Here is a 17,046-nt window from a genome sequence, read left to right on the forward strand (position 1 = left end):
CATGGACTACTAGGAGAACAAATAGGTTCATCCTAGAGAGGGTGAGACCAGGCTGCCCCTTGGAGGCAAGGATTCTGAAGTTTCGTCTGACTTACTTTGGATATGTTGCAAGGAGGAATCAGTCCTTGGAGAGGGACATCATGCTTTGGAGGGTGATGGCACAGTACAAGAGAGGAAGACTCTCGATGAGATGGATTAATTCAATGACTGAGGTAATGAGGGTAGACATGTTAGAGACAATAAGGTTGGCACAGGATAGAACAGGGTTTAGGGCTGTTCTACATAAGGTCATTATGAGTTGCAGGTGACTTGACAGCACATAACAGCAACAACAACTCTCATGCCTCTAGCCTATATTAAATTCTAAGGAACTTTCTCTAATAGGTATCTGTTCATGCTTTTGGCAGTCCGTCAGATATTTAGTACTCTATTTGAACATCACAACATAAAGGCATTAATTTGTCTTCTATCATCCTCATTCATTGTTCAATTCTCAGATGTATAGCAAGTGATTGTAAAGACTATACCTGAATCAGGTGCACCTTAGTCTTTAAATTGACATTATTGTTCCTCAGTACGTTGGAAAAGTTCCTGATAGCAGACTTTCCCAATGCTATATGTATATCTCCTGACTGCTGGTACCAAGGGTGTTGATTGTGGATCCAAGTAAGATAAAGTCATTTACAATTTCAGTCTTTTCTTCACCTATATTGTTGTTGTTAAGTACAGTCAAGTTAAAACCAAGACATAGCTGATGCTCCAGTGAGGTTTTTTTTGTTTGTTTTTTAATTTTCATTTCTATTTATTGCTCATACAGTCACTATGAGTTGTGGGCAACTCAGTGGCAATTAATAACAACATAGTTGTTCAGAGTATAGAAAGAATAATCCTGGCTCTGAGTAAAATAAAGTTTACTTCTAGTAAAAACATATTGAAAGTACAGGAAATTCAGCTGTTTTCTAAGCATAAGATACTTAGAATAGTACTTGAAATAGACTATTGGGTAATAGTTCCAAATAAAAATTTTTAATTAAAGAAATGATTTTCAATGTTGGATAGAATCATTCTTCCTCTTTCTAAACAATGAATATTGCATGTCATTTCTTGCATACAAAGAGAATACTAAAGTATACAGTAGATTTCTGCCTTTGGTTAGTTTCTAATAGAAAGCCTGGAGGAACAGGAGGCTTGCACAGCACCTGCCAGAGAATTTGCGTACAAGTGGTACAAGTGTCAGCAATAGTTGTAGGGCTCCAGTGAGTTTTCAGAGGTAGTGAATAACATGGGAGTAGACTACCCATCCTTCTCCTACAGAGCAGCTTGTGTATTTGAACTGCTTGCATTCTGGATTGCAGCACAAGGTCTTACCACTAGGCCACCAGAGCTCTTTCTATAGATGTTGTTGCTATGTAGGGTGGCTATGAGTCGCAGGTACTCGACGGCACACAGCAACAACAATAACAACAGATAGGAGAGACATAATACAATCCATAACATTCATATGTGTATGAAACTATGCCTCAGATCAGAAACAAATATGATTTTACTCATTTCACAGATGGAAAAATAGAGATAGAAATATCAGTTGATTCACAGCATTATACTCTGAGTCATTTCCAAGGGTAGTTTGGAATGTCTGCCTCTATTTATGCTATTTTTGCTATTTTTCAGCACTGGCACATATTGTGACAGGTTATGCTCATAATAACTTGTTGTTGTCATGTGCCATCAAATTGCCTGTGACTCATAGTGACCTTATATACAATAGCCCAAACCCTGCTCTATCCTGTGCCAATTTTATTGTCTCTAACACATATACTCCCATCATCTCAGTCACTGAATCAATCCATCTCCTCGAGGGTTTTCCTCTCTTGAACTGTCCCTTCACCCTCCTCAGCATGACATCTCTCTCCAAGGACTGGTCCATCCTTGCAACATGTCCAAAGTATGTCAGACGAAGCTTCAGAATCCTTACCTCCAGGAAGCACCCTGGTTTTACCCTTGCTAGGACAAACCTGACACCACACTTCTCCTCATAGAGCTCAGCCTCTCGGATAATCTGTTCTGCATACATGTTGAAAAGGTATGGAGATTTTCTGGTTACTGTGGCGCTAGCAACCATGAGCAGCAAAGTCTCTCGTGACACCCTCTACGAGGCGGTGCGGGAAGTCCTGCACGGGAACCAGCGCAAACGCAGAAAGTTTTTGGAGACTGTGGAGCTGCAGATCAGTTTGAAGAACTATGACCCTCAAAAGGACAAGCGTTTCTCGGGGACCGTCAGGCTAAAGTCCACCCCACACCCCAAGTTCTCTGTGTGTGTTCTTGGGGATCAGCAGCACTGTGATGAAGCCAAAGCTGTGGATATCCCCCACATGGACATCGAAGCGCTGAAAAAACTCAACAAGAATAAGAAGCTGGTCAAAAAGCTGGCCAAGAAGTATGATGCCTTTTTGGCCTCCGAATCCCTGATCAAGCAGATCCCAAGAATCCTAGGTCCAGGGCTGAATAAGGCTGGCAAGTTCCCTTCTCTGTTGACCCACAATGAGAACATGGTGGCAAAAGTAGACGAGGTGAAGTCCACCATCAAATTCCAGATGAAAAAGGTCCTGTGTCTGGCAGTTGCTGTTGGCCATGTGAAGATGACAGATGAATGAACTTGTTTACAACATCCACCTGGCTGTCAACTTTCTGGTTTCACTGCTAAAGAAGAATTGGCAGAATGTTTGGGCTTTGTATATCAAGAGCACCAAGGGCAAGCCCCAGCGTCTATACTAAGATACAGCTCAATAAATCTTACTGTTTATACAAAAAAAAAAAAAAGAAAAGGTATGGAGATATAACACATCCCTGTCATACACCATTCCCAATTTTGAACCATGCAGTGTTTCCTTGCTCTGTTCTGACAACAGCCTCTTGGTCTAAGTATAAGTTTCGCATTAGCATGATCAAGTGTTCTGGGATTCCCATTCTTCTCAGCCAGTCACAGTTTGTTATGATCCACACAGTCAAATGCCTTTGCATAATCAATGAAACACAGATAGACATTCTTCTGGTATTCGCTGCTTTCAGCTAAGATCCATCGAACATCAGCTATAATATCCCTAGTACCATGACCCCTTCTAAACCCAGCCTGGACTTCTGGCAGTTCTCTGCTGATGTGCTGTTCCAGTCATTTTTGGATAATCTTCAGCAGAATCTTGCTTGCATGTGAAATCAATCATATTGTTCTATAGTTTCCACACTCTGTTGGGTCACCTTTTTTTGGAATGGGAACAAATAGAGAGCTCTTCCAGTCAGCTGGCCAAGTGGTTGTTCTCCAGATTTCTTGGCACAACTTGGTGAGCACATCCAGGGCAGCATCTGTTAGCTGAAATACGTCAATTGGTATACCATCTATTCCTGGGGCTTATTTTTTGCTATTTCTTTCAAAGCAGCTTGAACTTCTTCCTCCATCACCATATGCTCTTGCTCATATGTTATTTCATTAAATTCTTCTGTGTCTGCCAATTCCTTTCGATACAGTAACTCAGTATATTCTTTCCATCTTCTTTTAATACTTCCTGGATCATTTAATATTCTGCCTAAAGCATCCTTGATTATAGCAACTGTAGGTTTCAATTTGTTCTTCAGTTCCTTGAGCTTAAGAAATGCTGAATGAGTTGGACAATGACTAGGGAGGATAGAAGGAGAATTGATGCCTTTGAGCTGTGGTGCTGGAGGAGAGTATTGGATGTACCATGGACTGCTAAGAAAACAAACAAATTCATCCTGGAAAGGGTTCAACCGGGCTGCTTCTTAGAGGCAAGGATTCTGGGGCTTTGTCTGACATACTTTGGACATGTTATAAGGAGGGACTAGTCCTTGGAGAGGGACATCATGCTTGGGAGGGGGGAGGGACAGTACAAGGGAGGAAGACCCTCAATGAAGTGGATTGATTCAGTGACTGGGGTAATTGGGATGGATGTGTCAGAGGCAGTGCGATTGGCACAGGATAGAGCAGAGTTTAGGGCTGTTGTACATAGGGTCGACAACACATAACACCACCACAACAAAGGATAAACCTGTTTGTACTTCTAGCAGTCCATGGTATGTTCAGTCGTCTTCTCCAGCACCACAGCTAGTTGTAATAAAAATGACAGTATTAGCCATTCTGTTCAAATGCCTTCAGTAAGTAAAGTTTGCTTAAATGGCTCATGCCTAATGTTATAAATTGAGTTGTGTCCTCCCAAAATATATGTCAGCTTGACTGGACCATGATTCTTAGTAACTTGGCATGGTTGATGTAACTGGATTAGAACTTGGTGTAATAGCTTTATTTAGGGAGCTCTGGTGGCCTAGTGGCAAGAAGCTACACTACAATCCCAAAGGCACATGATTTGAGGCCACTAGTTGTTCCATGGGAGAACAATGGGCAGTCTTCTCCATGTGATTAACTGCTTCTGACCAACTTCCAGGGAGATAAAGTTCCAGGGGAACTTCTCTGGAATGTGACCTGCATCATATTTTGTCTTCCAAGTAATAAAAGCAGTCATGTCTTATATGTTTGTGCAATATTTTATGAGTTACTTGTTTTTCAGTGGTGAATAGTATTCCATTGTGTGAATATACTACAGATTTTTATTCTATCTATTTGTTGATGGGCACTTGGGTTGTTTCCATGTCTTTGCTATTGTGAATAATGCAGCAATAAAATTTGGTGTGCATAAAAGCAAAATAATGAGTAAATAAAAATATTTTTTTAAAAAACAGCAGTCATGTCTATAAGATGACCATTGACACCAGAGGGCACTCATTCTTTAAAATAATAATAATATAAGATCAAAAGAGCAGTATTTTTCCCAGGAATAAGTTACAGAAGGTTAGAATGAAAGGATTAATGGAAAAAGGAATCACAGTGGAGAAATGGAAAAAAATGCAATTGTTATGAAACAAAATGCATATCAATGGTTTAGTGGAAAACCAATTTACAAACATTTCTTAAAATCACAATTTAAAAAAGAGAGATATAGACACAGATCATCTTCTTATTGTTGTTATGTGCCGTAGTGTTGCCTGTGACTCATAGCAACCCTGTGTAAAACAGCTCTGAACCCTGCTCTATCCTGAGCCAACCTTATTGTCTCTGACACACCTACTCCCATTACCCCAGTCATTGAATCAACCCATCTCATCAAGAGTCTTCCTTTCTTGCACTGTCCCTCTATCCTACCAAGCACAGACCTTAGTTCCACCAAAAAAGGACTGCAAACAAAGCTTATGTTTAGACCTCCGCTGAGAACTTCCTAGACACAGAGAAGACTGGTACCAAGACTCATGGAGTCCTGGGCACACAAATTTTGAATGGAGACAAAGGCTTTCCCCCAGAGCTGAGAGATCAAGAGAGAGAGAGAAAGCCTTTCCTTAGAGCTAGCACTCAAATCTGGAGTTTTAACTTCTTACACTGTAAGAATAAATTTATGTTTCTTGAAGACAATTATTTAAGGTATTTCTTTTATAGTAAAATTACAAAGTAGACTTGACTTTTCTTGGAAGTCTCTTGTTTTACAGTTGACTAAGTTAAGAGTTTACTTCTTCAGTAGCTGAGAATTTATATTTACAATATTATTAAAAAGAAACAAATTTTTAAATAATTTCTAACTCATGGTGGCCTCATATATGTCACAGTAGAACTGTGCTCCATGGAATTGTCAAAGTTTGACCTTTTGGAGAATAGACTACCTGACCTTTCTTCCACAGTGGCTCTAGGTAGGGTTGAACCTCCAACCCTATTAAATACATAACCAGTTGTGTCACCCATGGACCCTCAGAGCTCTGACCGGTTTTCCTTTTCTCTTTAGGAAAACATTGTCTCTGAAAAAATGGTTTAAATGGAAGAGACCTAACCTCTGAAACAGACCCAAATTCTGAGCCCAAGTCTGTAACTCACTAGATGGTCATAATGTTTAACTTCCAATGACCTGTTTCCACATGCATAGAAACCAAGGCAAAAGCGTCTCTCAACAGTTTGTCCCAAGTGATGGATGTTGTATTTATCTAGACATTGTTGTTGTTATGTGCATTTGAATTGACTGTAACTCATAGTGACCCTGTGAACAATAGATCGGAACCCTGCCCTCTCCTGTGCTATCCTCATCATCGCTGATGTACTTGAGTCCATTACTACAGTCACCATGTCAGTGCATCTTGTTTAGGGTCTTCCTCTCTTACATGGACCCCTCACCTTTCCAAGCATGATGTTCTTCTCCAAGGACTTCTCCTAACAACATGCACAAAGGATGTGAGACAAACCTGCACCATCCTTGCTTCCAAGGAGCACTCTGGCTTCACTTTCTTTAAGACAGACCTGTTTGTTCAATATTCTTCTCCAATCCCATAAAAAGCATCAGTGATTCTTCTGTTATCCAATTATTGTCCAACTTTCAGATGCCTAGCAAGTAAGTAAGAAGGATATGGCATCGGTCAGCTGCACCTTGGTTTTTAAACCAACATTATTGCTTTTTAGCACTTTGGAGTGGTCCCTGACAGCAGATTTTACAATAATAAAAAACTCCTGTTGAGTTGATGCTGACTTATGGCAACCCTCCATTGAGTTTCTGAGGCTGCAACCTTTATGGGAGCAGACTGCCTCATCCCAACACACAACCAACTGGCCACTAAGGGCTCCGTTTAGGCACACACAGCAGAGAGAAATTTAAGGGCCCCAGCTAATCAAGAGTGAAGTGCCGGGCCAGGCAAGATCCTGTGCTCAAAACTTGCCGTGGAGGATGTTTTCTACAATGCCATAGTGTTTTTTTACATTCTCCCTTGTATCATCTGGCTGACAAGAATGGAATTATCTGCTTCTCAAGTGTTATCAATCAAACAGCGTATTGTGTGGGAAACCAAACTGCTGTTCTTTGTAGAAAATTATTATTTATTTTTTATTTAACAAAACTCAAGGCTGAGAGGGTGCTCCACTGTGCCCTTGTGTGGTTTCATGTTTTCTCTGCCTTGGCTCAGCCCGGCTTGTTTATTATGCATGTGTTGTATTGCAAATGTGGAACAAATGAAGCTGAGATATCAAATTAATACTGTGATCTGTTTTTCTGTTTTGTTGCCATAACAATCTGTGGCTCTTGAAGCACAGAGAAAATTAGGATTGTATTAAAGGTGTTTACACCATGTACACTCTATCCCATTATTATTTATTGCCATTATAAGTGTATTTAACATTTGCTTAAGGAGGGCTAACTGCTAATGCTTTTTGCCTTAGGATTCTTTTTGCTCATTCTTCCAACCTGACTTTGCTCTTGACCTTGACTTTTTCTATTCTTCTAAGCAAGAATGAAGAAATACACACGCTCAGGTGTTTCATGATTTTATGATTCTTTATAATGGTTCTTCATCCCCATGACTTGACTCCTCAGAGCTCCTTAAGTCAAGAATCTTAAATTGAGAAACAAAATTAGATTTGGAGTAAGTTTGTCCCCGTTTTAGCTTCATAACTACCCTCTAAACCTAACTGTTGTTGTTGTGTTCTGTCTTGTCAGAACTGACTCATAGCTCACCCTTTAGTGAATTTTCAAAGGCAATTAATCAGACAGAAGGAGATTGCCCATCCTTCTCCTGCAGAGCAGTGGGAAGATTTGAACTGTGTATGTTTGAATTGCTAATGCAACTCCTTACCACTAGGCCAGCAGAGCTCCATAAGCCTGACTAGGAGACAATTACAAATTGCATTGCATCTTCCAAAAAGATAAGGTTTATGTTCTAACCTCTGAAGCTAGTGTAGGATAGGTCTTAATCCAATCATAGCGGTGCTCTCTATAAAGGAGGAATGTAGACACTGAGAGATAGACTGAAGGACACCCTTTGCTGCTGCAACTGTAGGCCAAGGAATGGCAGAGTGACCCAGAGCTGAGAGAGAGAGGCATGAAGTGTAGCTGCCCTCACAGCTTTAGAAGGAATCAGCATGGCCAGATCTGATCTCAAGCACCCAATTACTAGAACTGTGACAACAAATCTCTTTAAGACTGCCTACTCTGTGGTGTCTTGTTACAGCAACTCTAGGAAGCAAATACAGAGGCTGTACACCTTTTGGGAAATAGGAAGAGAAGCTGAGGAGGAGAAGAATTGGAGTTAATTTATGCCTCAGAAAAATTAGATAGAAATCAGTATGGCAAAAGGAGAAGCGCTGTAGTGGACCCCTCAATTCTCCCCAGTTTCAAGTACTCGGCTGCTCAGAGCTGTTGCTGGCATTGACGGAGGCCCCGTCGTAGGTCTGCTGTATTGTCACAAGGTAGTTGAGATGGTAGTGATAGTGCAGTGGATGTTCTCCCTACTTACCAGAAGTTTGCCCTTGTATGTGCACTTGGGAGCATCTCATGTTGGAAACTCCTTGAGGGTGAACATTATTCCTGCTTCATTGGCCAGTCCATAATTCTTAGAATAATGCCAAGCACACACCCCAACTCAAGAAATACCTGGTTAGGTATTTCAAGGGCTAGGGCCCTGGTGGTAACATATTGAAAGAGTACCCTTATTTTGACAGTTACCAGTTGCATCAAGTTGATTCTGGTTCATGGAGACCTTGTATGTATCAGACAGAAACTGTGCTCCACAGAGATGATAAAGGTAGAATTCTCAGAAGGAGGTCTCCAGGGCTTTCTTCTTAGGTGCCTGTAGGAGACTTGAATGTCCAACCTTTACGTTTGAAGTTAAGCATGTTAACTACTTAACCACAAGGTAACTATTTGTACCACTTGAGTATGTTTAAAAAATGGTGACGTGGGTTACTTACACCATATTTTTAGTATCCATGGCTCCGAAGACAATGAAAAATGATATTTCTAACATTTTTCAGGAAGAGATCACCAGGTAAAGTGTGTCTATTTCCTTTATCAGGAGGGGCGAGTGCAAGAAGGGAGATGAGAACTTCTATATGATTGACTCCATGTACAGAATTCAGAGGTACTAGGTGTTGCAGAAGGGAGCTCTGGTGGCCTAGTGGTAAGAAGCTGTGCTGCAACTCCGAAGGTGTACGGTTTGAATCCTCCAGCTCCTTTATGAAAGGATGGGCCATCAGTCCCCTCTGATGCAATTCACTGCCTCCAAACACCCGCTGGAGGGTCAGCTATGAGTTGGTTCTGACTCGACAGTGCACAGTGACAACAACTGCTGCAGAGGTAGTGGATTTAAAATGTTTACTGTTGTCCCTTATGGCCCAGGGCCCCTTGAGTCAGGTGGAAGGTCTAGAGCCCTCTCTTGTGGGTGAACTTTTTTGAGTAGGCTAGCTCCTGGGGAAGAAGCCCAGGGTAGGAAGTGGAAAGTAACCTTCCTTTTAAAAAGCCACATTTCTTTCCTTTCACAAATACTTCTACACAGATACATGTGAACACACGTAGGTGTGCATGCTTAAAAAGGAAGGATAAAGAGGACAAAAACGGGTTCGGAGGTCCAGATTAGTGTGTGAGAGGTCACAGTGTTATCACACAGGAGGCAGCTGCTTGTGACTATGGCAACTTCAATCCTCAGGGAAAGGCGAGAAATGGAAGGAATATTAATCAGGCTGGGAAGATGTGAGGGGAATGGATGGGAGTGGCAGGATGATATAACATGATTGAGTATGATTGGCTCGGGGTGTTTCTTAGAGAAAGCCAATGTTGTTCAGTGGTCACCTGTGTCTTAGAGCTGCTAGAATTAGGGAAGTGGCAGGCAGAAGACAAACATGAGGGGAGGTACATACAGCCTACCTCCAAACACCTACTTTCTTGCTTTGGTGAAGCACCTAATTGAAATGTTTCATCTTAGTCACATTCTCTCTTGTTTGGCATGTTTGAGAAGGGCAAATGACTGAAGTTAATTCCTCTTTCTCAGCTGACCTAAGTTGTTTATAAAGTGTCACATCTATTACCTCACTCATCAGTTTTGCCTGTAAGCATTGATATTAGCATGCTGACTTCTTGTCACTTTCCTGAGCTGTAGAGAGGTGAGGTAACTTGTCCAAGTTCACCCACAGAGGAAGTGCCTGACTTGAGAGCAATTTACAATTCTGCTTGCCCAAAGAAGCATCAGGGAATGTGTGATGGGGGCCATCAAGGCTCTGCAGAATTTTATTTGGTTGAATTCCTTTGTGTCTACATGGTCTGAATGTCACTGACTGAAACATAATCACGATAGAGCAAGTAGCAGCAACTGTACTTGCAGAAACATGTGCTCTCTCTCTTGTATCAATTTTGTTTGTTCCAAATAAATATGTGGTAATATCCAGCTCTGTTTAATGCCAGATAAATGCCTTTTATGCTTTCTTCTAAAAAAATTGCATCAAATGTGGGCCTTTTAATTTGTGTGAGAACACATAGCCACATGGTAATGTAATCCCTCACTTTACAAAGAAATGTATCAACTTTGCCCAGAAAACCTTATACTTAGATTTACCAACTGGTGAATATGGGTGCACACATGAGCCTTTATTGTTGGGAATGTAATGCTTTCAAGCACGACTGAGTTTATGGCCCAAGATATTTGTTTCTGCTTCATTTTAATAATTATTCAAATCACTGTTGATATTGAGAGCTCTGGTGGTGTAATCTGCAGGGAATTGCACCGCTAACTCAAAGACTATGTGTCTCTGGCACTTAGAATCCACCAGTGGGTCCATGGGATAAAGATGGGTTATCTATAGCTGTGTGATTTACCATTTGGGAAACTTGCTGGAGGGTCAGCTATGAGTCAGTTCCAACTTGATGGCAATACTCAGCTCGACTGATTAACATGAAGAAGACCAGAGTGTACCACTGTCACTAAGGTGTGTGAGGTCCAGCGACCCTTAGGCCAAGGACTTGTACCTTCCCCATAGTCAGGATACTCTGCCACTGCATCTGACAGTGAACTGTGTTTTCAGGCAAACTATCAGAACTCTTCTATGTGACCAGTGGGGAGGAAGCGTACTTGTACTCCTGATCCACACTAATTCCATGCACCTGCTGATTCCCAGTCAGAACACCTCATGCACAACCATCAGTCTTTTAGAGAAGTGTGTTCTTATGACATTGAACACTTTGGGCGTGTTGTCTGAAGGAATCTGCAGGAGTCACTGGACAAGGACCCTAGGGAAGGTCATGCTTGGAAAAGTGAAGTGGCAGCGAGAGAGGGAGACCTTCAGGAAGATAGACTGATAGGGTGGTTGCACTCGTGGGCTTATGTACAGCGGGGATTGTGAGAATGGCTCAGAATAGAGTAGGGTTTGGTTTTGTTGTATGGGGTTATTGTTGTATTATTATTTATTATTTAGTTAGTTATTGTATTATTTTTATGTTATTGTTATGGGTCAGAACCAATTGAGTGACACCTAACAACTACAACGTGACACTGAACAGGCTTCCATGAAGGATCCCAACTAAATCAGACTCAGAAGAAAGTCCTGATGGTCAACTTCAGAAAAGTCATCCAATGAAATCTCTATGGGTTATAATAGTCCAACCTCATTGCTCACAGGGTCACAATGAGTTGGGGAACAGTTCAGTTACAGCTAATATACTAAAATGACATTGAGCAAATATACAGAATATATTAATTATACAGTTACTGTTTTTGTTTGTTCCAAGTAAATACCTGTATGGTCCTTTGCACTTAACTTTGAGACGAAAACAGTACCCAGTTCATTGGGCTCAATGAGATAATTTATATAGTGTATGCATTTAGTCCAGTACCTGCCACAAAGCAGAGATTCCTTACATTTATTTTACAGGGTCAGTGATGCATGTTTGGGACCCTCCATCCTTTGACCTACTTCCTTCTTTCAGGCCTTTCATATCATCAGTTCTGTTTAGTCATGTATTCACCTTACAAAGAATGGCCATTCCCACTTGAACTTAGCTTTGAGACTTAGTATGCTCATGATTCAGGTGAAAACAGTACCCAGTTCATTGGGCTCAATGAAGATTAAATGAGATAATGTGTATAGTGTATGTAGTCCAGTCCCTGCAACATAGCAGAGATTCCATACATTCATCTTACAGGGTCAGCAATGCATCTCTCGGCACTTCTATCCTTTCATCTCTTTCTTTCAGGCTTTCCATGTCCACTGTTCTATTTGATCATGTATTCGCCTCACAAAGAAGGGTCATTCACATTTGCACATGGAACCATTATTGTTTAACTTCTTCCAGGATCATGTTCCTTTTTAGGTTTTTCTCTAATTGTGGAATGAAAGGTTTCAGTTTGTAAGGGCAACACTAGATTGTTGTTGTTGCTGTTGTTGTTGTTATGTGTCATCTAGTCACTTGTAACTCATAGCGACCCTATGCACAACAGCCCTAAACTCTGCTCTATCCTGTGCCAATCGCACCATCTCTGACACTCCCATCCTGATAACCCCAGTCACTGAATCAATCCACCTCGTATAGGGCCTTCCCCTCCTGCGCTGTCTCTCCACCCTACTGGTCCCTCCTTACAGCATGTCCAAAGTAAGTCAGACGAAGCCCCAGAATCCTTGCCTCCAAGGAGCAGCCCAGTTTAACCCTCTCCTGGATGAATCTGTTTGTTTTCCTAGCAGTCCATGGTACATCCAGTACTCTTCTCCAGCACCACAGCTCAAAGGCATCAATTCTCCTTCTATCCTCCTTAGTCATTGTCCAATTCTCTGATGCATAACAAGTGATTGCAACGACCATGGCCTGTATCAGACCCACCTTAGTCTCCAGAGAGACACTATTGCTCTTCAGTACTTTGGAGAGGTCCCTAACAGCAGACTTTCCCATCACAATTCGTCTTTTAATTTCCTGGCTGCTGGTGCCGAGAGTGTTGACTGTGGAGCCAAGCAGACTAAAGCTGTGAACAATAACAATCTCTTCACCATCCATCCTGATGCTGCCAATTGGTCCAGTGGTGAGAATCTTTGGCTTCTTGACATTGAACCTCAATCCATATTGGAGGCTGCAGTCCTTGATCCTCTGCAGCAAGTGCTTCAGGTCCTCCTCAGTTTCAGCGAGCAGGGTTGTGTCATCTGCATATCACAGATTGTTGATAGATCTTCCACAAATCTTGACCCCACATTTCTCCTCATAGAGCCCAGCCTCTCAGATAATCTTTTCTGCATATAGATTGAAAAGGTATGGAGATAGGACACATCCCTGACGTACACAATTCCCAGTTTTGAACTATGCAGTGTTTCCAGATTTACTAGAGCAGAGGCCCTTTTTCTGTTGTTAGAACACTGATGGTGTGGAGTAGAGCCAGAGAGGACCAAGGTGGCTCAAGGTTGGATACGGGCTTTGTGGTGCTTTCCTGTCTCTTGTATTTGGCTAAGGGAAATGGGGAGCTGGGGTGCTGGAAGCTGGTAGGCACACTCCCAGCCAGCGCTGTATTTGAGAGTCACCCTGCAGCAGATGTCTATTCTTGGCCGGGACAATTAGCCTCAAAGTGGAAAGTCAGCAGGCGGAGGACAGGGCCTTCACGCTGGGCAGGACATGACTGATGTGCATTTGGTACAGTTTTTGGCTGTAAGAGAGTGAAGACTGCTAATTAGGTGAGCTAACACTACCTGGGGATTTAGTTGATCTAGGTGGCAGTGAAAAGAAGCAGAGCTTGTGGTAGGAAATTTTGATGTGAGGGTTTTGATGCTGCCATTTTGACATAGGCTTGACAGAAGGAAAAACAAAACCACGCTTAACAGTTTTTTATTACTAAGTAATGTGCACAACAGATGTTAGTGACCCTGATCCCACCCCTGAACGTCACCCTCTGCTGTGAGCTATAGTCAGGCCAAAGGTGGAAAAGGTTTGAAAAAAGTGTAGGATGTTATTGTTGTTGTTATGTGCCACCGAGTTGACTGTGACTCATAGTTACCCTGTGGACAACAAAGCTAAACTTTGCCCTCTCGTGTGCCGTCCTCACCATCTCTGACATACACGAGCCCATTACTAAAGTCACCATGTCAGTCCATCTTGTTGAGTGTCTTCCTGTCTTAAATTGACCTTTCCAGGCAGGCTGTCTTTCTCCAAAGACTGGCCTCTCCTAAAACATACCCCCAAATACCCAAATATGTTAGACAAAGTTTTGTCATCCTTGCTTCCAAGGAGCACTCTGGTTTCCCTTTCTCTAAGTGAAGAACTGTTCTCTTTTCAATCAATGGGATATTCAGTACTCTTCTCCAATATTATGGCCCAAAGGCATCTATTCTTCTTCTGCTATTCTTAATCACTGTCCAACTTTCAGATGCATTGCAAGTAATCGAAAAGACCATACTTTAATCAGGCACACCATAGTCTCTAAATTGAAATCATTGCTCTTTAACATCTTAGTGAGGTCCTTGACAGCAGATTTATCCAACATAATACATATTTTCTTTTCTTAACTGCTGGTACCAATGGTGTTAATTTTGGATCCAAGTAAGATTAAATCATTGGCAATTTCAATCTGTCCTCCATCTGTCATGATTTTCCTATGGGTCTGGTGATGAAGATTTTTATCTTCTTGATATTGAGATGTAATCCATATTAAAAGCTGTGTTGTAGTGATGTTGTTAAGTAAGAGCCATTGAGTTGTAGATGAGAGTCTCTTCTTCTCTGACCTTCCACTTCTCTCAGCATGATGTCATTTCCCAAGGACTGGAACCTTAAACTGTTGTTTATTGCTAAGTGGAATCAAGTCATAGATGACTCATAGCTACCCTATGAATGAAAGACCTGAACACTTGTATAACTTTCATAATTTCTCTCAGTTCATAGAATTTCCGGAGGCAAGCTATTTCAGAAGTGGATGCCACTCCTGCTTCCAAGCCTGTTTTAATCGGGGAGCTCCACCAAACACTGTCCACCATGGGTAACAATTATCGCTTTAGACACATCAGTGTCACAGTGTTTAGCATCACAGCAACCACAAGTTACCTCTGTACAGCAAATGGACAGACCAGTGCAATACCACTTAGAATATTTGACCAAAAACAATTAAAACCAGGCCTGAGGGCTGCAGATTAAAATCACCCACCTTTGGCTTGGTAACATAACTTTCTATCCATTAGGCCAGCAGAGCTCTCTCTATGACTCACAGCAATTCTATGAACACCAGGTCTAACCCTTGCCCTGTCCTATGCCATCCCCACAATCCCAGACATGCTCGAGCCCATTGCTACAGTCCATTCTGTAACAATCCACCTGTCGAGGATCTTCTTTTCTTCTCTGACCTTCCACTTATCTCAGTATAATATCATTTACCAAGGACTAGAACCATTGAAAGTTGTAGACTTTAATATTCTGCAGCAAGAGCTTCAAGTCCTCTTCACTTTCAGCAAGCAAGGCTATGTCATCTGTATAATGCTGGTGGTTGATGAGTATTCCTTCAATCCTGATGTCACAGTTTTCTTCATAAAGTCCGGCTTCTCATATGATTTGCTCAGCATACAGACTGAATAGGTTTGGAGAAAGGATACAGCCCTGATGCACACCTCTCCCAATTTTAATCAAACAAACAAAAATTCTCTTGCTCTGTTCAGACAACAGCCTCTGGGTATAGGTTTTGTATAGGCACATTTAAGCGTTCTGGAATTCCTGTTCTTCTCAACGCTAGTCATAATTTGTTGTGATCCACACAGTCTATTAGGTAGGCATAATAGCTGGTAATAAAATATAAGTTGAAAACAATAAATTTCACTATTTCAGCATAGTTGTGTACGTCACATACTGAAACTTACTGTCTGTGAGTTGATTCTGACTCCTAAGTGACCCTCCACTGGGTTTCTGAGGCTGAAAATTGCAAAGAAATGAGACTGTTGATCTTTCTTTTGTGGAGTCCCTCATGGGTTTGAATGTCTGCAGATATGCCGACTGCACATCACTATGGACTACACTATCGCTATGTCAAATAGCCGCTCAAAACAGAGTTCATGGATAAATGTGGAGCTCGCCAGTCTTTTGTCTGGTATGGATCAGCAGAAGGCACTCAAATGTGACCAGAAAAATGGGCTTCTGAACAGGGTGCTGGGCGTGAGGTGTCATTGAGTGGAGTTGATCCCAATTCAGAGACCCCATGTGCCTGAGTGTTTTTCTTGCCTGTAATGGTTATGGGAGCTGTGGTTTTAAGGGTTTATTGTTCAAAATAGCTTTCCTAGCCACTGACTTTCCCTTTGCTATATAGGTGGGCAGGAATAGAGTGGGTGTGAATAGAGTGTGTTATCCTAGCCACAACACGATTGGCTAGTCATGCCATTAACTGGAGCAGATTCAGTAGCAGATTTTGAGACTCTTACCACTAGCAAGGAAGAAGGAGGCATGTGGTTCATGCCCTTCAGAGTCAGAGATTCTTGTGCCAGATGGACCTATAGCAGCAGCAGCCGCAGCAGCCATGTTAAAAGCAAAGAACCAGAGACCTGATAGAGCAGGTCTTGGGACTATCCCATGGAACTAGAGCTCAGAGCCTTTACCTAAGTTTGTTTGAGGGCTAGAGGTGGGAATGGGGTGGGGTAGGGAAGCCATAATTGGCAGGACAATGGGTTTTGTGACATTTGCCTAAAGTGGCAAGGCTGAAGGCAGAGGTGCTTTTGAGTACATTTCAGAAACTGTCCTGATTGAGTTTTATGATCTGCTACCAACCAGAATAATAGCTTTTTGACTTCTCTAATATGGTTATCTCCATATTTGTTCCCATTCCCAAGAAAGGTGAGCAAATAGAATGTGGAAATTATCAAACAATATTATCACATGCAATCAAAATATTGCTGAAGATCATTCAAAAATGGCTAGAATAGTACATCTAGAAATACCAGACATTCAAGCTGGATTTAGAGGAGACTCTGGCACTAAAGATACCATAGCTGATGTCAGATGGATCCTGGTTGAAAGCAAATACCATAAAATTGTTATTTGTGCTTTCTTGACTATACAAAGCCATTTGACTGTGTGAATCATAGCAAATTGTGGCTAACATTGAGAAGAATGGGAATCCCAGAATACTTAATTGTGCTTGTTTGAAACCCATGCCTAGACCAAGAAGCTATTGTGCGAACAGCTAGGGAACACTACATGGTTTAAAATTAAGAAAGGTATATGTCAGCGTTGTAGCCTCTCATCT

General features: G+C 41.7%; 1 protein-coding gene across 1 annotated transcript; it reads left to right on the top strand.

Moving 5' to 3' along the window:
- Positions 1-2,120: 2,120 nt before the first annotated feature.
- On the top strand, positions 2,121-15,977 carry LOC102869209 (60S ribosomal protein L10a-like). The gene is made up of 2 exons (XM_006891873.1): positions 2,121-2,633; positions 15,795-15,977. The coding sequence occupies exons 1-2, from the start codon at positions 2,121-2,123 to the stop codon at positions 15,975-15,977; spliced, it is 696 nt and encodes a 231-aa protein (XP_006891935.1).
- The last annotated feature ends 1,069 nt before the right edge of the window (positions 15,978-17,046 follow it).

The sequence above is a fragment of the Elephantulus edwardii genome, unplaced genomic scaffold, assembly GCF_000299155.1.
Source record: "Elephantulus edwardii isolate Elephantulus edwardi_28Jun2011 unplaced genomic scaffold, EleEdw1.0 scaffold00105, whole genome shotgun sequence".
Lineage (NCBI taxonomy): Eukaryota > Metazoa > Chordata > Mammalia > Macroscelidea > Macroscelididae > Elephantulus > Elephantulus edwardii.

Coding starts and splice junctions, on each gene's coding strand:
- LOC102869209 (XM_006891873.1), top strand. CDS start 2,121: ATGAGCAGCAAAGTCTCTCGTGACACCCTCTACGAGGCGGTGCGGGAA. Junction 2,634..15,794: donor TGGCAGTTGCTGTTGGCCAT/GTGAAGATGACA, acceptor GAATGTCTGCAG/ATATGCCGACTGCACATCAC.